Source organism: Pelodiscus sinensis, unplaced genomic scaffold (genome assembly GCF_049634645.1).
Source record: "Pelodiscus sinensis isolate JC-2024 unplaced genomic scaffold, ASM4963464v1 ctg89, whole genome shotgun sequence".
Taxonomy (NCBI): domain Eukaryota; kingdom Metazoa; phylum Chordata; order Testudines; family Trionychidae; genus Pelodiscus; species Pelodiscus sinensis.
The window spans coordinates 199836-220150 of NW_027465862.1; the positions used below are offsets into that span (position 1 = coordinate 199836).

Here is a 20315-nt window from a genome sequence, read left to right on the forward strand (position 1 = left end):
GCTGCTCACGACAGGGCTCGGGGCCTTTCTCACTCGTACGGGCTGCTCATGGCAGGGCTCGGGGCCTTTCTCACTCGTACGGGCTGCTCACGACAGGGCTCGGGGCCGTTCTCATTCGCACGGGCTGCTCATGGCAGGGCTCGGGGCCTTTCTCACTCGTACGGGCTGCTCACGACAGGGCTCGGGGCCGTTCTCATTCGCACGGGCTGCTCACGACAGGGCTCGGGGCCGTTCTCATTAGCACGGGCTGCTCATGGCAGGGCTTGGGGCCGTTCTCATTTGCACGGGCTGCTCATGGCAGAGCTCCATGCCATTCTCATTCGCATGGGCTTCTCAGGGCAGGGCTCGGAGCCGTTCTCATTCGCACGGGCTGCTCACGACAGGGCTCGGGGCCGTTCTCATTCGCACGGGCTGCTCACGGCAGAGCTCCGGGCCATTCTCATTCGCACGGGCTGCTCACGACAGAGCTCGGGGCTGTTCTCATTTGCATGGGCTGCTCACGGCAGAGTTCTGGGCCATTCTCATTCGCACGGGCTGCTCACGGCAGAGCTCCGGGCCATTCTCATTCGCACGGGCTGCTCACGGCAGAGTTCCGGGCCATTCTCATTCGCACGGGCTGCTCACGGCAGAGTTCTGGGCCATTCTCATTCGCACGGGATGCTCACGGCAGAGCTCCGTGCCGTTCTCATTCGCACGGGCTGCTCACGGCAGAGCTTGGGGCTGTTCTCATTCGCACAGGCTGCTCACGATATGGCTCGGGGCCATTCTCATTCACACGGGCTGCTCACAGCAGAGCTCCGGGCCGTTCTCATTTGCACGGACTGTTCACGACAGGGCTCGGGGCCGTTTTCATTCGCACGGGCTGCTCACGACAGGGCTCGGGGCCATTCTCATTCGCACGGGCTGCTCACGACAGGGCTCGGGGCCGTTCTCACTCGTACTGGCTGCTCACGACAGGGCTTGGGGCCTTTCTCATTCGCACAGGCTGCTCACGATATGGCTTGGGGCCATTCTCATTCACACGGGCTGCTCATGGCAGAGCTCGGGGCCGTTCTCATTCGCACGGGCTGGTCACGGCAGAGCTCCGGGCCGTTCTCATTCGCACGGGCTGCTCACGGCAGAGCTCCGGGCCGTTCTCATTCGCACGGGCTGCTCACGGCAGAGCTCCGGGCCGTTCTCATTCGCATGGGCTGCTCACGGCAGGGCTCGGAGCCGTTCTCATTCGCACGGGCTGCTCACGACAGGTCTCGGGGCCGTTCTCACTCGTACGGGCTGCTCACGACAGGGCTCCGGGCCGTTCTCATTCGCATGGGCTGCTCACGACAGGGCTCGGGGCCGTTCTCATTCGCACGGGCTGCTCACGGCAGAGTTCCGGGCCATTCTCATTCGCACGGGCTGCTCACGGCAGAGTTCGGGGCCGTTCTCATTCGCACGGGCTGCTCACAGCAGAGCTCCGGGCCGTTCTCATTCGCACGGGCTGCTCACGGCAGAGTTCCGGGCCATTCTCATTCGCACGGGCTGCTCACGGCAGAGCTTGGGGCCGTTCTCATTCGCACGGGCTGCTCACGGCAGAGTTCCGGGCCATTCTCATTCGCACGGGCTGCTCACGGCAGAGCTTGGGGCCGTTCTCATACGCACGGGCTGCTCACGGCAGAGCTCCGGGCCGTTCTCATTCGCACGGGCTGCTCACGGCAGAGCTCCGGGCCATTCTCATTCACACGGGCTGCTCATGGCAGAGCTCCATGCCATTCTCATTCGCACAAGCTGCTCAGGGCAGGGCTCGGGGCCATTCTCATTCACACGGGCTGCTCATGGCAGAGCTCCATGCCATTCTCATTCACACAGGCTGCTCAGGGCAGGGCTCGGAGCCGTTCTCATTCGCACGGGCTGCTCACGACAGGGCTCGGGGCCGTTCTCATTCGCACGGGCTGCTCACGGCAGGGCTCGGAGCCGTTCTCATTTGCACGGGCTGCTCACAGCAGGGCTTGGGGCCGTTCTCATTCACACGGGCTGCTCACGGCAGAGCTTGGGGCCGTTCTCATTAGCACGGGCTGCTCACGGCAGGGCATGGGGCCGTTCTCATTCGCATGGGCTGCTCACGGCAGAGCTTGGGGCCATTCTCATTAGCACGGGCTGCTCACGGCAGGGCATGGGGCTGTTCTTATTCACACGGGCTGCTCACGGCAGGGCACGGGGCCGTTCTCATTCACACGGGCTGCTCATGGCAGGGCGTCGGGCCATTCTCATTCGCACGGGCTGCTCACGGCAGGGCATGGGGCTGTTCTTATTCACACGGGCTGCTCACGGCAGGGCACGGGGCCGTTCTCATTCACACGGGCTGCTCATGGCAGGGCGTCGGGCCATTCTCATTAGCACGGGCTGCTCACGGCAGGGCATGGGGCTGTTCTCATTCACACGGGCTGCTCACGGCAGGGCACGGGGCCGTTCTCATTCACACGGGCTGCTCATGGCAGGGCGTCGGGCCATTCTCATTCGCACGGGCTGCTCACGGCAAGGCGCTGCCTGTGTCTTTGCCCTCTCCCAGCCTGCGCAGCCCCGACTGCATCTGATCCAACGTGACCAGCCTCCGGAGTCTGACCCGCTGGCTGAGCTCAATCCCTGGAGGGCAGCTGCAGTCAACAGGGTTCTGAAACTGCCCCAAGGCACCGTCTGGTGCCAGCCAGGGAGTTTGTGTCCCACAACAGGGCGTTTCATTCCGAGGCAGGGGGCTCGCGCCTGAGCGAGCCCTGATCTCTCGGAGAGGAGACGGCTGGAAGCAGCGACCGTCACTTGGGTACGTCAGAGCCTCCGGGGGAAGGAATCCAGCTCTGCTGCAGTACGCTGGACCGTGGGGCTCTCCCTCTGCCCAGAGGTTTCTGCCTGGTCTCCCGTGTCGCGAGCACCTCGCTGAGGAGGTGGGGGCGTGGCTCGGGGAAGAAAGGCTGGCCGTGCGCCTGGCATTTCCCATCAGTGTCACTGGCCAAACCCGGCTTTTGTGTGACGAGCGGGGGGATAACATGACCTAATTCACGCTCCCTGCACCAGGGGTCTCCAACTCACAGGCCACGGGCCACGGGCCACGCGCCACCTACGGCCAGGCACTTTCACAGTCTGGCCTGGGAGCCCCCACAGCCTGGGGGTGTCCATCCCTGTCCCCCAGAGCCTGCTCCTGCCCTCTCCCCATTGTACCCCTCCCCCAAGGTCCCCCGAGAGTCGTGGCCTTGGGGGTAACCTAGTTCCCCTTTTGGAACGTAAATGCTGCCGGGGCGGTTTCTTCAGCACCCCCGACTGTTAAAAGCTGGGCCCGGGGGAGGCGGCTGCAGCTCATCAGGAATCGCAGGGGCCCTCGCGGCTCTCGCTAGCCGGCGGCTTAGGCAAGCCGGGCTGCAGTGAAACGGGCTCCGTGCCGAGGTCGGTCGTGGGGACGGAATTTGTCTTGCACAAGTGTAAGCCTGGGTGGCTTGTGAGCCGCCACCCCGAGCTAGTGCCCCTACCCAGAAGCATTGGCAGGGCGGATGTGCCCGAGCAGGAAGCAGGGGCGGCCTGGGGGCAGCGCATGGGCACGGCCGAGCTGGCTGTGTGGGCCTCTGAGCCCTGCCCCCGTGAGTATCCATCGGCATGGAACCGTCACGGCCAGTGGGAGAGATTCCAGAAGGCTGGAAAAGGGCAGATCTAGGGACACGAGAACAACCCAGGCAAGTCAGCTCCCCTGCGCCCACACCGATGGAGCCAGTGCGTAGGCGAGCGGTTTGCAAACATCCATTCCCGTGGGAGCACGGAGAGAAGTAGCAGCCAGCATGGGTGTGTCAAGAGCAGGTTGCACCAAGCCAACCGGAGAGCTCGCTCATGGCTCGGGAAACACGACCCAGATGGAACTGATAGAAGGTGGGTGCATAACTGAAGTCTGCGGAGGATCCCAAGCCGGGAGGGGTGGCGAGTGCTTTGGAGGGAGGGTCAGAATTCAAACTGATCTGGACAAACTGGAGAAATGGTCTGAGGTCAATAGGATGAAGCTGAATAAGGAGAAATGCAAAGTGCCCCACTTAGGAAGGAACAATCCGTGTCGCGCACACAGAACGGGCAGCGACTGTCTAGGGAGGAGTACGGCAGAACGAGGTCTGGGGGTCTGAAAAGGGCAACAAAAATGACTAGGGGTTTGAAACAGGTCCCATATGAAGAGAGATTAAAAAGCCGGGGACTTTTCACCTTAGCAAAGAGGAGACCAAGGGGGGATATGCTCGAGTCTATAAAATCATCACTGGTGTGGAAACAGTGAATAAGGAAAAGTTATTTACTTCGTCCCATCACCTAGGAACTAGGGGTCACCAAATGAAATTAGTAGGTAGCAGGTTTAAAGAGCACAGTCAACCTGTGGAACTCCTTGCCTGAGGATGTGGTGAAGACCGGGACTGTAACAGGGTTCAAAAAAGAGTGAGAGAGATTCGTGGACGTTAGGTCCATCAATGGCTATTGGCCAGGATGAGTATTCTCCTGGGTGCCTGAGGACAGGGCAAGAAGCAACGGGCTTAAACTGCAGCAAGGGAGGTTGAGGTTGGACATTAGGGAAAGTTCCTGCCTGTCCGGGTGGTCAGACCCTGGAAGAAGTTGCCCAGGGAGGCTGAGGAATCCCCGTCTCTGGGGATATTTCAGAGCAGGTTGGACAGACCCGTCAGGGATGCTCTAGATGGTGCCTGGTCCTGCCGTGAGGGCAGGGCCTGGACACGTGACCTGGGGTCCCCTCCAATCCTTTGACTCTGATTCTATGACAAGGGCGAGTTTTGGAAGCTGCCCGGGTGAATGGAGCCCCGCTGAGGTTAGATCTCTGTGTGGGTCCAGCTGTCCCGCTTTCGGCTCCCAAGGCTGCACTCGACCAGCCTTCCTGTCCCTCCCCGCTCCATCCAGGAGTGGGCCGGCTGTGCAGGGCCTGCACCGTGTGGGCTTCAGCCTGGCCTGCTGCTAGGCAGCAAGCACCCCGGCTCGTGGGGAGGAGTCAGGCTCAGGCTGGCAGTGAAGGGTTAATGCCACACGAGGAAGCGGAGACCTACAAGCGGCCTGTGGAGCCAGCCCCTCAGCAGGGCGCACAAAGGAGCCGGCGGCTTCGGTGGCCCGCAGGCCAGCCCGGGCGGTCCTGGTGGCCGAGAGCAGGCTTTGGAGTGGGGAGAAGACCTGCCGCCTCTGGGCTCAAGCTGCTCCCTTGGGGTCTGTCTACACTACAAAGTTAATTCCCACTAACGGACGTTCGTTCGAATTAACTCTCATAGGCGCTACACTAGCGCTCCGCTAGCTCAGACTTAATTGGAACTAGCAGAGCGCTTAGTTCGAACTAGGAAAACCTCATTCCACGAGGACTAAGCCTAGTTCGAACTTACTAGTTCGAATTAAAGGGTGTGCAGCCCCTTAATTCGAACTAGTGGGAGGCTAGCCCTTCCCAGCTTTCCCTGGTGGCCACTCTGGCCAACACCAGGGAAACTCGTCTGCCCCCCTCCCGGCCCCGGACCCCTTAAAGGGTCATGGGCTGGCTACGGTGCCCATGCCAGGTGCAAGCCTGCCAGCACCCAGCCAGCAGACCCTGCACCTGGCACGGATCGAGCCACCCACCCGATGCCCCCCAGCCCTCCACCTCTTCCCGGGACCAGGCTGGCGGCTCCCGGGAGCTTGCCCAGGACCGCAAGAGGCGGGCACCCGCCTGGGCTAGTGCGGACATCGTGGACCTCGTCCATGACCTCCACACTAGGCACAGGAAAGTGGCCGTCTAGGGCAGGAGAGCTGCCAGCCTGGCCACCCAGGAGCAGGTGTGCAAGAGAATCAAGGGGGTCCAATGAGACCCCCGACCCTGAGCCCTGAGCTTACAATGGCCGTCCTGGGTTAGACCAAAGGTCCATCTAGCCCAGTAGCCTGTCTGCCGACAGCGGCCAACCCTAGAGACCCTGGAGGGGATGGACCGAAGACAGTGACCAAGCCATTTGTCTCGTGCCATCCCTCTCCAGCCTTCCACAAACTTTGGGCAGGGACACCACGCCTACCCCCTGGCTAATACCACTCCATGGACCCAGCCTCCATGACTTGATCTCACTTCCCTTCAAACTCTGTTCTAGTTCTAGCCTTCACAGCCTCCTGCAGCAAGGAGTTCCACAGGTTGACTCTTTGCTTTGTGAAGAACAACTTTCTGTTACTAGTTTGAAGCCTGCTACCCATTCCTTTCCTTTGGTGTCCTCTAGTCCTTCTATTATGGGAACTAATGGAGAACTTTTCTGTATGCACCCTCTCCACCCCACTCATGCTTTTATAAACCTCTATCCTGTCCCCCTTCCGTTTCCTCTTTTCTAAGCTGAAAAGTCCCAGTCTCTTTAGCCTCTCTTTAGCCCAGTCTCTTTAGCCTCTCAGTCCCTCTGTGGCAGTTGGGACTGAGAGCCTGCCATTGTTCCCTTGATTGCCTCTGATTAGCCTCAGGCTCAGCCTTCCCCTGTGTGACTCAGAAGGGGGCAGGCCTGACCTAGGCAAGCAGGCTTTAAAAAGCCAGAGCAGTGCGACCAGGGGAGTTGAAGAGGGAGTTGAGCAGAGGGAGTGACTGATGGTGATGAAGACCCGAAGCGCTTGTGCCAGTACTTCTCCTGTCTCCTCCACCTGTGCCTGTATCCAGACAGAGAACCTGAGCATGGATGCCTCTACCCAGGTCCTGGTGTGGTCTTGCTGTATTTGTGGCTTGCAATTCCCACTGAGTGATCTCCAGGCTGGGGGAGACAACTGTTGTGAAAGGTGCCTGCTGGTGGAATCTCTCAGGCAGCAGGTGGGAGAGCTACAGGAGGAGGTGGCCAGGCTGAGGAGCATTCGAGGCCATGAGGAATTCCTGGACAGTATTCCTGTGGAGTCCACGGAGGTCACTGTCCTAGGATGTGGGACTGTTGACCAGCCACGTATGGAGGAGGCAGTGGTGCAGGGTGAGCACTGGCAGCTGGTTACTTCCGGCAGCGGGCAGTGTTCCACCCCTGCTCCTAACCCTCCCACTGTGTTGTTACATGACCGTTACACTTTACTTTCTGCAGGAGACAAGGAGTCACCCCCCACAGTGGAGGAGACCAGGCCTTGCACCACCAAGGTTGAGCAGTCTCCTGCCACCACTGCGAGGAGGAAGCGTAGGGTAGTGGTGGTTGGAGACTCTCTTCTGAGGGGAACGGAGGCACCCATCTGTCGCCCTGACAGCTCATCTCGAGAGGTATGCTGTCTGCCAGGGGCCCGTATCCAAGATGTTACGGAGGCATTGTCGAGGATTATCCGGCCCTCTGACTACTACCCCATGCTACTCATCCACGTGGGCACAAATGATACTGCCAGGTGTGACACTGAGTGGATCAAGCGTGACTACAGGGCTTTGGGAGTACGGGTGAAGGAGTTCGGGGTGCAGGTGGTATTCTCTTCTATCCTTCCTGTCAAAGGTAGGGGCCCGGGCACAGAGAGGTGCATCCTGGAGGTGAATGCCTGGCTGCGAGGAAGGTGTCGCCAGGAGGGCTTCGGCTTCCTTGATCACGGGGTGCTCTTCCAGGAAGGACTGCTTGGCGGAGATGGAGTTCACCTTTCCAGGAGCAGGAAGGCCTTGTTTGGACACAGACTGGCTAACCTTGTGAGGAGGGTTTTAAACTAGGTTCGACGGGGGCAGGTGAGCAAAGCCCACAGGTAAGTGCTGAATGTGCGGGACTGGGAGATGGGTTGGAAATGGGGGGGACTACGGCCTATAATGGCAAGGAGAAAGGAGGGTCAGGGCACAACAGGGAGGCAAGGTCAAATCAGTATCTTAGATGCCTATATACAAATGCGAGAAGTATGGGTAATAAGCAGGAAGAACTGGAATTGCTAACCAATAAATACAACTATGATATCATTGGTATTACAGAAACCTGGTGGGATGGGACGCATGATTGGAATGTTGGTATGGAAGGGTACGGCTTGCTCAGGAAGGACAGACAGGGAAAAAAGGGAGGAGGGGTTGCCTTGTATATTAAAAATGTACACACTTGGACTGAAGTGGAGACGAACGTAGGAGATAGCTGTGTAGAGAGTCTCTGGGTTAGGCTAAAAGGGGTAAAAGTAAGGGTGATGTCATACTAGGAGTCTACTACAGGCCACCTAGCCAGGTGGAAGAGGTGGATGAGGCCTTTTTTAAACAATTAACAAAACTATCCAAAGCCCAAGATTTGGTGGTGATGGGGGACTTCAACTATCCAGATATATGTTGGGAAACTAACACAGCGAGGCACAGGCTATCCAATAAGTTTCTGGACTACATTGGAGACAACTTTCTGTTTCAGAAGGTTGAAAAAGCTACCAGAGGAGAAGCTGTTCTGGATTTGATTTTAACAAATAGGGAGGAACTAGCTGAGAACTTGAAAGTGGAAGACAGTATAGGGGACAGTGATCACGAAATAATAGAGTTCATGATCTTAAGGAAAGGTAGAAGGGAGACCAGCACAATTGAGGTAATGGATTTCAGGAAGGCAGATTTTGATAAGCTCAGAGAACTTGTAGGTAAGGTCCCATGGGAAGCAAGACTGAAGGGAAAAACAACTGAGGAGAGTTGGAAGTATTTCAAAGGGACGTTGTTAAGGGCCCAAAAGCAAACAATTCCGCTGTGTAGGAAAGACAGAAAATATGGCAAAAGACCAGCTTGGCTTAACAAGGAGATCTTGCACGATCTCAAAATAAAAAAGGAGTCATATAAAAAATGGAAACTAGGACAACTAACAAAGGATGAATATAGGCAAGCAACACGGGAATGCAGGGGCAAGATTAGAAAGGCAAAGGCACAAAATGAGATCAAACTAGCTACAGGCATAAAGGGAAACAAGAAGACTTTTTATAAATACATTAGAAGCAAGAGGAAGACCAAGGACAGGGTAGGCCCACTGCTTAGTGAGGAGGGAGAAGCAGTAACAGGAAACTTGGAAATGGCGGAGATGCTCAATGACTTCTTTGTTTCGGTCTTCACCGAGAAGTCTGGAGGTGTGCCTAACGTGGTGAATACAAGCAGAGAGAGGGTAAGTTTAGAAGATAGGATACACAAAGAACAAGTTAAAAATCACTTAGGAAAGTTAGATGTCAGCAAGTCACCAGGTCCTGATGAAATGCATCCCAGGATACTCAAGGAGCTGATAGAGGAGGTATCTGAGCCTTTAGCTATGATCTTTGAAAAATCATGGCAGACAGGGGAGATTCCAGAAGACTGGAAAAGGGCAAATATTGTGCCCATCTATAAAAAGGGGAATAAGAACAACCCAGGAAACTACAGACCGGTCAGTTTAACGTCTGTCCCAGGGAAGATAATGGAGCAGGTAATTAAGGAAATCCTATGCAAACACTTGGAAGGTAATAAAGTGATAGGGAATAGCCAGCATGGGTTTGTGAAGAACAAGTCATGCCAAACTAATCTGATAGCTTTCTTTGATAGGATAACGAGCCTTGTGGATAAGGGAGAAGCGGTGGATGTCATATACCTAGACTTTAGTAAGGCATTTGATACGGTCTCGCATGATATTCTTATTGATAAACTAGGCAAATATAACTTAGATAGGGCCACGATAAGGTGGGTGCATAATTGGCTGGATAACCGTAGTCAGAGAGTTGTTGTTAACGGTTCTAAATCCTGCTGGAAAGGGATAGCAAGTGGAGTTCCTCAAGGGTCTGTTTTGGGACCCGTACTGTTCAATATCTTCATCAATGATGTAGATATTGGGATAGAGAGTACGCTTATTAAGTTTGCGGATGATACCAAACTGGGTGGGGTTGCGACTTCTTTGGAGGATAGGGACATAATTCAAAATGACCTTAGCAAGTTAGAGAAATGGTCAGAGGTAAACAGGATGAGGTTTAATAAAGAGAAATGCAAAGTGCTCCACTGAGGAAGGAACAATCAGTTCCATACATACAAGATGGGAGGCGACTGTCTAGGAAGGAGCATGGCAGAAAGGGATCTAGGGGTCATAGTGGACCACAAGTTGAATATGAGTCAACAGTGTGATGCTGTTGCCAAAAAAGCAAATATGATTCTAGGTTGTATCAACAGGTGTGTTGTAAGCAAAACTCGTGAAGTCATTCTGCCGCTCTACTCTGCACTAGTTAGGCCTCAGCTGGAGAACTGTGTCCAGTTCTGGGCGCCACATTTCAAGAAAGATGTGGAGAAATTGGAAAGGGTACAGAGAAGAGCGACAAGAATGATTAAAGGTCTAGAGAACATGACCTATGAAGCCAGGCTTCATGAACTGGGCTTGTTTAGTTTGGAAAAAAGAAGATTAAGGGGGACATGATAGCGGTTTTCAAATATCTAAAAGGGTGTCACAAGGAGGAAGGAGAAAATTTGTTCCTCTTGGTTTCTGAGGACAGGACAAGGAGTAATGGGCTTAAAGTGCAGCAGGGGAGGTTTAGATTGGACATTAGGAAAAAATTCCTAACTGTCAGGGTGGTCAAATATTGGAATAAATTGCCAAGGGAGGTGGTGGAATCTCCCTCTCTGGAGATATTTAAGAACAGGTTAGATAGACATCTGTCAGGGATGGTGTAGGTGGAGCTTGGTCCTGCCTTGAGGGCGGGGGGCTGGACTCGATGGCCTCTTGAGGTCCCTTCCAGTCCTATTATTCTATGATTCTATGATTCTATATGGGACCTGTTCCAAACCCCTCATCATTGTAGTTGCCCTCCCCTCTCCCAGCCTCTCTCTTCCCCTCTCCCACCTCCTTTTCCCAGTCTCCCCCAGTTTTGTTCAATAAAGAGAGATTCTATTTTTGAACACAACTGTCCTTTATTTTGTACATCAGGAAGGGGGGCTAGGGAGGGGTAAGTGAAAAGAGGTGAGGGAGGAATGGGGTACGAGCTCCCAATGGGGAGGTCTGGGCTGGCTCTGCAGGCTTCTGGGGGTGGAAGCTCTCCTGCAGCCCCCCAATTGCCCCCTCTCCCCAGATGGCAGCCTGCGGCAAGTGCAGCCGGGCTGATGGCCGAGTGCTGTGATGTGTCCAGTGTGGGTACTCCGGGCACTCCAAGCCAGGACTGCTTTGCAAGCGGGGCACCCCTGAGAACTGTCTGTCCGGGGTGGGGGTCGGGTCCCTTTAAGCACAGCCCTCGGCTAGCCTGAGACAGCATCTCCACGCTCTAAGTCAGGCATGTCCAAAGTCCGGCCCGCGGGCCAATTGCGGCCCGTGTTCCGGTTTAATACGGCCCCCCAGGTAATCTGGCAATATCTATCTTTTATGGCCCCCAACAAATCCATATGTATTGAGATGAATACATTGTAAAATCTCAGTTAATGTCAGTTGGTCTAAATCAGTTATAAATATATTTGGACACAACATGTATACTTGGTGTTATGTTCCTGTTCATATTTTTAGAACTTAAAAGTTGACAGACAACCTTTATTACCAATAATATGTAATGTACTTTACAATGTTCCTGACATATATTTCAGCTTCCTGGATTTTTTTTTTTCATCTGGCCTTCAGATATGAAAGGCAGAGTGATTTAACACCTGTTTAGATTTGTCATCCGTGTGACGAAATGAAAAGTATGCCGTTTGCAATAAACTTTGCATAAAATAGTTAATTTGCATTTAATTTTAATGGTTCAAAGAATGTCAGGCAAAATGGTCGGCCCTCACGCATGTTCACTTCATCAAATCTGGCCCTCTTTGAAAAAAGTTTGGACACCCCTGCTCTAAGTCCTCCTCTGATGCCCTGCCAGCTCCGCTTCCGGCCATCCTTAACCCCGATTCAGGGTCCACTCTGTGTGGACAAGCTAGTTTTTTAGTCTGGATCCGTTAGTTCGAATTAGCTTAGTTCGAATTAGCGCTGCAGTGTAGACGTACCCTTGGCTATTAGCCACCAGGCTGTGCCTTCCTGGAGGTGGGAGGGTGGCTTATCGGTGCTGAGAGACGTTCTCCTCCAAGCTCTCCGGGCCTGGCCCCGGGCGCAATGGACGTTGAGGGATCCGGGCAGGCAAGGTCTCTGCTCCCGAGGGCCGCGTTGGCGCCTTCCCCTGGGCCGCGGGAGGGGTGGGGGCCGAGGCGCTGGGGTTTGGTTCTGCTGGGACTAGACTCGGCTGGGGCTGGCCAAGTTCCGGCTGGCTTGGTGCTTTTCCATGGCGCTGCCGGGCAGGGCAACGCCTCCTCTGCACCAGCCACTGGACTCCCTGGCTGCTCTGCCGGGCGCTGACTCAGCATCTGTCCCGCTGCCGAGCGCGGGAGCCAGGCCGGGTCTGCGCCCACAGGAGGAAACAAAGTGTCCTTGCCAGGCCTGCGGCTCGGCCCTGCGCTTGGCAGGGAAGCCAGGGGCTTGTGCTGGGGGGGGTCACTGGGCGGAGGGGGTGCACAGCCCAGCGGAGAACCAGCAGTTCCTGACGGGCTGTGTGTGTCCCGGGGGGGTGTGTGTGTGTGTCTCTCGGGTGTGTGCGTGTGCGTGTGTCTGTGTGTGTGTGTGTCGCTTGGGGGGGGTGCACAGGCCAGCGGAGAAGCAGCAGTTCCCGAGGGGCTGGGTGTGTCCCGGGGGTGTATGTGTCTGTGTCACTGAGGTGTGTGTGTGTGTGTCACTGGAGGGGTGTCACTGGGGGGTGTCCCGGGTGTGTGTGTGTGTGTCACTGGAGGGGTGTCACTGGGGAGGGTGTCCCGGGTGTGTGTGTGTGTGTGTGTGTGTGTGTGTGTGTCTGTCACTGGGAGGGTGTCACTGGAGGGGGTGTCCCGGGTGTGTGTGTGTGTCACTGGAGGGGTGTCACTGGGGGGGTGTCCCGGGTGTGTGTGTGTGTATCTCACTGGAGGGGTGTCACTGGGGGGGTGTCCTGTGTGTGTGTGTGTCACTGGGGAGGTGTCACTGGGGGGTGTACCGGGGGCGTGTGTCTGTGTCACTGGAGGGGTGTCACTGGGGGGTGTCCCGGGTGTGTGTGTGTGTGTCACTGGAGGGGTGTCACTGGGGGGGGTGTCCCTGGTGTGTGTGTGTGTGTGTGTGTGTGTGTGTGTGTCACTGGAGGGGTGTCACTCGGGGGGGTGTCCCGGGTGTGTGTGTGTGTGTGTGTGTCACTGGAGAGGTGTCACTGGGAGGGGTGTCCTGTGTGTGTGTGTGTGTGTGTGTGTCACTGGAGGAGTGTCACTGGGGGGGGTGTCCCGGAGGTGTGTGTGTGTGTCATTGGGAGGGTGTCACTGGAGGGGGTGTCCCGTGTGTGTGTGTCACTGGGGGGGTGTCCCGGGGGTGTGTGTGTGTCACTGGAGGGGTGTCCCGGGTGTGTGTGTGTGTCACTGGGGCGGTGTTCGGGGGGGGTCCCGGGGTTTGTGTGTGTGTGTGTGTGACTGGAGGGGTGTCCCGGGGGGGGTGTGTGTGTGTGTGACTGGAGGGGTGTCCCGGGGGTGTGTGTGTGTCACTGGAGGGGTGTCACTGGGGTGTGTGGGTGTGTGTGTGTCACTGGAGGGGTGTCACTGGGGTGTGTGGGTGTGTGTGTCACTGGGGGGGTGTCCCGGGGGTGTGTGTGTGTGTGTGTCACTGGGGGGGTGTCACTGGGGTGTGTGGGTGTGTGTGTCACTGGAGGGGTGTCCCGGGGTGTGTGTGTCCCGGGGGGGTGTCCCGGGGGGGTGTCCCTGGGGGGTGTCCCGGGGGGGGTGTCCCGGGGGGGTGTCCCGGGGGTGCCCCTGCACGGGCTGCCCCCCCTCGCCCGGTGCCGCTGCGCCCCCTGGCGGCCGGGCTCGGCCCTGAGGGTGGAAATGGCTCCCGGCTCCATCTGACTCTGGCCGCGGGACCAGGAGCTGCCCCCCCCCCCCCGGCGGGTCCGCGCGCTCCTTGGCCCCTCCCTTCCAGAGCCCGGGGGGGTGTGTGTGTGTGTGTGTCACTGGGGGGGTGTCACTGGGGTGTGTGGGGTGTGTGTGTCACTGGGGGGGTGTCACTGGGGTGTGTGGGTGTGTGTGTGTCACTGGAGGGGTGTCACTGGGGTGTGTGGGTGTGTGTGTGTCACTGGAGGGGTGTCACTGGGGTGTGTGGGTGTGTGTGTCACTGGGGGGGTGTCCCGGGGGTGTGTGTGTGTGTGTGTGTGTGACTGGAGGGGTGTCACTGGGGTGTGTGTGTGTGTGTGTCACTGGAGGGGTGTCACTGGGGTGTGTGTGTGTGTGTGTCACTGGGGGGGTGTCACTGGGGTGTGTGGGTGTGTGTGTGTCACTGGAGGGGTGTCACTGGAGTGTGTGGGTGTGTGTGTGTCACTGGAGGGGTGTCACTGGGGTGTGTGGGTGTGTGTGTCACTGGGGGGGTGTCCCGGGGGTGTGTGTGTGTGTGTGTGTGTGACTGGAGGGGTGTCACTGGGGTGTGTGTGTGTGTGTGTCACTGGGGGGGTGTCACTGGGGTGTGTGGGTGTGTGTGTGTCACTGGAGGGGTGTCACTGGAGTGTGTGGGTGTGTGTGTGTCACTGGAGGGGTGTCACTGGGGTGTGTGGGTGTGTGTGTCACTGGGGGGGTGTCCCGGGTGTGTGTGTGTGTGTGTGTGTGAGACTGGAGGGGTGTCACTGGGGTGTGTGTGTGTGTGTGTCACTGGGGGGGTGTCACTGGGGTGTGTGGGTGTGTGTGTCACTGGAGGGGTGTCCCGGGGTGTGTGTGTCCCGGGGGGGGTGTCACTGGGGGGGTGTCCCTGGGGGGGGTGTCCCGGGGGGGTGTCACTGTGGGGGTGTCACTGTGGGGTGTCCCTGGGGGGTGTCCCGGGGGGAGTGTCACTGGGGGGGTGTCCCGGGGGGGGTGTCCCGGGGGTGCCCCTGCACGGGCTGCCCCCCCTCTCCCGGTGCCGCTGCGCCCCCTGGCGGCCGGGCTCGGCCCTGAGGGTGGAAATGGCTCCCGGCTCCATCTGACTCTGGCCGCGGGACCAGGAGCTGCCCCCCCCCCCCCCGGCGGGTCCGCGCGCTCCTTGGCCCCTCCCTTCCAGAGCCCGGGGGGGGGGTTAATGGGGACAGGAGGCGGGAGGGGCTGGGGAGCGGCCAGAGCAAAGCGAACAAACTCGTGTGGGCTCAGCCCCCCCCCCCGTCTCCTCACCTGCTCAGCGCTGCTCTGCGCGCCCCCCCCCCGTGCCGCCCCCCCGGCCCAGCCCGTACAGCCCCCACCCCCTCCCGTGTAGCCCCCCCGCCCGTGAACCCCCCTTCTGTGCAGCCCCCGCCCCCTCCCGTGTAGCCCCCCCCGCCCGTGAACCCCCCTTCTGTGCAGCCCCCGCCCCCTCCCGTGTAGCCCCCCCGCCCGTGAACCCCCCTTCTGTGCAGCCCCCACCCCCTCCCGTGTAGCCCCCCCGCCCGTGAACCCCCCTTCTGTGCAGCCCCCGCCCCCTCCCGTGTAGCCCCCCCGCCCGTGAACCCCCCTTCTGTGCAGCCCCCACCCCCTCCCGTGTAGCCCCCCCACACCCGCAGCTCCCCGCCCGTGCAGTTCCCCGCCCCCCTCCCGTGTAGCCCCCCCACCTCCGCAGCTCCCCGCCCGTGCAGTTCCCCGCCCCCCTCCCGTGTAGCCCCCCCACCTCCGCAGCTCCCCGCCCGTGCAGTTCCCCGCCCCCCCTCCCGTGTAGCCCCCCCACCTCCGCAGCTCCCCGCCCGTGCAGTTCCCCGCCCCCTCCCGTGTAGCCCCCCACCCCCGCAGCTCCCCGCCCGTGCAGCTCCCCGCCCCCCTCCCGTGTAGCCCCCCCACCTCCGCAGCTCCCCGCCCGTGCAGTTCCCCGCCCCCCTCCCGTGTAGCCCCCCCAGCCCCGCAGCTCCCCGCCCCCTCCCGTGTAACCCCCCCGCCGCTCCCTGCCCCCCTCCCGTGTAGCCCCCCACCCCCGCAGCTCCCCGCCCGTGCAGTTCCCCGCCCCCTCCCGTGTAACCCCCCCTCACTGCCCCCCTCCCGTGTAGCCGCCCCCGCCCCCACCCGTGAACTCCCCCCCTTCCGTGCAGCCCCCGCCCCCGCCCGTGCAGCTCCCCGCCCCCCTCCCGTGTAGCCCCACCCGGCCCAGCCCGTGCAGCCCCCCCCCTCCCGTGAAGCTCCCGCCCCCCCGGCCCGGCCCGTACAGCCCCTCTGCCCTTTGCGTCCCTCCGCCCCTCCCATGTATCCTCCCGGCCCCTTCTCGCCCTTCGCCAGTGCAGCCCCCCTGCCCACTGGCCACCATGCAGGAGGCTGGAGCTGGAGGGGTCACATTGGGGGGTGCAGGCAGACAGCCCGGCATCAGCTCTGATCAAGCTATTGTGTGGGTGGCCCGGGCCCCGGGGATGCTGGGGGGGAGCAGACGGGCCCCGGGGACGCTGGGGGGGGGCTGACGGGCCCCGGGGCACTGGGGGGGAAGCAGACGGGCCCCGGGGATGCTGGGGGGGAGCAGACGGGCCCCGGGGACGCTGGGGGGGAGCAGATGGGCCCCGGGGACGCTGGGGGGGGAGCAGACGGGCCTCGGGGACGCTGGGGGGGAGCAGACGGGCCCCGGGGACGCTGGGGGGGGGAGCAGACGGGCCTCGGGGACGCTGGGGGGGGCTGATGGGCCCCGGGGCACTGGGGGGGAAGCAGACGGGCCTCGGGGATGCTGGGGGGGAGCAGACAGGCCCCGGGGATGCTGAGGGGAGGAGCAGACGGGCCCCGGGGATGCTGGGGGGGGAGCAGACAGGCCTCGGGGATGCTGGGGGGGAGCAGACGGGCCCCGGGGATGCTGGGGGGGGGAGCAGACGGGCCTCGGGGATGCTGGGGGGGAGCAGACGGGCCCCGGGGATGCTGGAGGGGGAGCAGACGGGCCTCGGGGACGCTGGGAGGGGAGGAGACGGGCCCCGGGGATGCTGGAGGGGGAGCAGACGGGCCTCGGGGATGCTGGGGGGGAGCAGACGGGCCCCGGGGATGCTGGGGGGGGAGCAGACGGGCCTCGGGGACACTGGGGGGGGAGCAGACGGGCCTCGGGGACGCTGGGGGGGGAGCAGACGGGCCTCGGGGATGCTGGGGGGGAGCAGACGGGCCTCGGGGACGCTGGGGGGGAGCAGACGGGCCTCGGGGACGCTGGGGGGGGGAGCAGACGGGCCTCGGGGACGCTGGGGGGGGAGGAGACGGGCCCCGGGGACGCTGGAGGGGGAGGAGACGGGCCCCGGGGATGCTGGAGGGGGAGCAGACGGGCCTCGGGGATGCTGGGGGGGGAGGAGACGGGCCTCGGGGATGCTGGAGGGGGAGCAGACGGGCCTCGGGGACGCTGGGGGGGGAGCAGACGGGCCTTGGGGATGCTGGGGGGGAGCAGACGGGCCTCGGGGATGCTGGGGGGGAGCAGACGGGCCTCAGGGACACTGGGGGGGGAGCAGACGGGCCCAGGGACGCTGGGGGGGATTGCCGGGCCTCGGGGACGCTGGGGGGGGGGAGCAGACGGGCCTCGGGGATGCTGGGGGGGAGCAGACGGGCCTCGGGGATGCTGGGGGGGAGCAGACGGGCCCCGGGGATGCTGGAGGGGGAGCAGACGGGCCTCGGGGACGCTGGGGGGGGGAGCAGACGGGCCTCGGGGACGCTGGGGGGGGGAGCAGACGGGCCTCGGGGATGCTGGGGGGGAGCAGACGGGCCTCTGGGACACTGGGGGGGGAGCAGATGGGCCCCGGGGACGCTGGGGGGGGAGCAGACGGGCCTCGGGGACGCTGGGGGGGGAGCAGACGGGCCTCGGGGGACGCTGGGGGGGGAGCAGACGGGCCCCGGGGACGCTGGGGGGGGAGCAGACGGGCCTCGGGGACACTGGGGGGGGAGCAGACGGGCCTCGGGGACGCTGGGGGGGAGCAGACGGGCCCCGGGGACGCTGGGGGGGGAGCAGACGGGCCCTGGGGACGCTGGGGGGGGAGCAGACGGGCCCCGGGGACGCTGGGGGGGAGCAGACGGGCCCCGGGGACGCTGGGGGGGGAGCAGACGGGCCTCGGGGGACGCTGGGGGGGGGGAGCAGACGGGCCCGGGGATGCTGGGGGGGATAGCTGGGCCTCGGGGACGCTGGGGGGGGGGAGCAGACGGGCCTCGGGGACGCTGGGGGGGAGCAGACGGGCCTCGGGGACACTGGGGGGGAGCAGACGGGCCCCGGGGATGCTGGAGGGGGAGCAGACGGGCCCCGGGTATGCTGAGGGGAGGAGCAGACGGGCCCCGGGGACGCTGGGGGGGGAGCCGACGGGCCCCGGGGATGCTGGAGGGGGAGCAGACGGGCCTCGGGGACGCTGGGGGGGAGCAGACGGGCCTCGGGGACGCTGGGGGGGAGCAGACGGGCCTCGGGGACGCTGGGGGGGATAGCCGGGCCCGGGGACGCTGGGGGGGATAGCCGGGCCTCGGGGATGCTGGGGGGGAGCAGACGGGCCTCGGGGACGCTGGGGGGGGATAGCCGGGCCCGGGGACGCTGGGGGGGATAGCCGGGCCTCGGGGATGCTGGGGGGGGGGAGCAGATGAGCCCGGGGATGCTGGGGGGGATAGCTGGGCCTCGGGGACGCTGGGGGGGGGAGCAGACGGGCCTCGGGGATGCTGGGGGGGGAGCAGACGGGCCCGGGGACGCTGGGGGGGATAGCCGGGCCCGGGGACGCTGGGGGGGATAGCCGGGCCTCGGGGATGCTGGGGGGGGGGAGCAGATGAGCCCGGGGATGCTGGGGGGGATAGCTGGGCCCCATGGATGCTGAGGCAGACACAGAGTGGCAGGGAAGGTGGTGCGGGGGGGCGGCCCAGGATCCCGGTCTCCCTGAGTCCTGGGGAGGGGCACAGGCTGTCGCTAGCTGCCCAGCTTGTCCCTGGGCCCCGCACGAGGGCCCTGGCCAGTGGCCCACACGCTCCACTCATGCCCTGCGACTGCTGAGCAGCGCCTGGCCTTGGCAGGAGCAGCGCAGGGTCTCTGCCCGGCGCAAGGACGGGCTGGGGCACCGGGCCAGCGGCTCCGATTAATCATTGCCGGCTGGGGCCGATAAGGCCCGGAGCGAGGGGCGGGGCGCCACACGGCCTTTGTCTCCTGGGGCTGGAGCAGCAGCTGGTGCCGGGCTGCACTCGGGGCCGGACCATGCGCAGGACACAGAGGTACAGGCATGTCATCGAGACGCCCGCGCACGGCAAGTGGGAGGTGAGGCCCGCAGGGTCTGGCCCCGGCCTGGGGGCGAGCTAGGACAGGGCCTGGCCTGGGGCTGCCCAGCAGGGACAGGGACCGAGGTTTCTTCAGCACCTGTGCCGCTCCCCGACTGCGCCGGCCCTGGGCTCTGGGCGCCCCGTGGCCCGGCGGTGCCAGCGTGTCTGTGGGGGCTCGGGCTGTGGTGCACAGAACTCAGCTCGGCACCGGCCAGACGGAGCCCACAAGGGACCACGGTGCCCATTTAGTCAGGGGTCCCCTGGCTTCACAGGCTCGCACACGCTTGTGTCACCCGCTTGTGGCTTTCCAGGCTCTCACCCCTTATGGCTTTACAGGCTCGCACCCGCTTGTGACTTCCCAGGCTCGGACCTGCGTGTGTCACCCGCTTGTGACTTCACAGGCTCGTACCTGCTTGTGACTTCACAGGCTAGCACTCGCTTGTGGCACCAGCTTGTGACTTCATAGGCTCGCACCTGCTTGTGGCACCCCCTTGTGACTTCACAGGCTCGGACCTGCTTGTGTCACCCGCTTGTGACTTCACAGGCTCGCACACGCTTGTGTCACCCGCTTGTGGCTTTCCAGGCTCTCACCCCTTATGGCTTTACAGGCTCGCACCCGCTTGTGACTTCCCAGGCTCGGACCTGCGTCTGTCACCCGCTTGTGACTTCACAGGCTAGCACTCGCTTGTGGCACCAGCTTGTGACTTCACAGGCTCGGACCTGCTTGTGTCACCCGCTTGTGACTTCACAGGCTAGCACTCGCTTGTGACACCAGCTTGTGACTTCATAGGCTCGCACCTGCTTGTGTCACCCACTTGTGACTTCACAGGCTAGCACTCGCTTGTGTCACCCTCTTATGGCTTCACAGGTTCACACCTGCTTGTGGCTTCACAGGCTTGCACCCGCTTGTGGCACCCACTTGTGGCTTTCCAGACTCTCACCCCCTTATGGCTTTATAGACTCGCACCCGCTTGTGACTTCACTGGCTCACACTCGCTTGTGTCACCCGCTTGTGACTTCACAGGCTTGCACCCACTTGTTACACCCCCCTCATGGCTTCACAGGCTCGCACCTGCTTGTGTCACCTGCTTGTGGCTTCACAGGCTCGCACCCGCTTGTGACTTCCCAGGCTCGGACCTGCGTGTGTCACCCGCTTGTGACTTCACAGGCTCGTACCCGCTTGTGACTTCACAGGCTAGCACTCGCTTGTGGCACCCGCTTGTGACTTCATAGGCTCGCACCTGCTTGTGGCACCCGCTTGTGACTTCACAGG

The 20315-nt window shown here is 61.7% G+C and overlaps 1 protein-coding gene across 2 annotated transcripts in view; it reads left to right on the forward strand.

Moving 5' to 3' along the window:
* The first annotated feature begins 18885 nt into the window (after positions 1-18885).
* The window catches only part of GCKR (glucokinase regulator), a 67407-nt gene continuing 65977 nt past the window's right edge, over positions 18886-20315 (forward strand). For both annotated transcript variants that reach the window (XM_075915729.1, XM_075915730.1), the window contains exon 1: positions 18886-19040. In XM_075915729.1, coding sequence (XP_075771844.1) covers positions 18981-19040 — 60 coding nt within the window. In that variant the 5' untranslated portion in view covers positions 18886-18980. The remainder of the gene's footprint in view (positions 19041-20315) is intronic.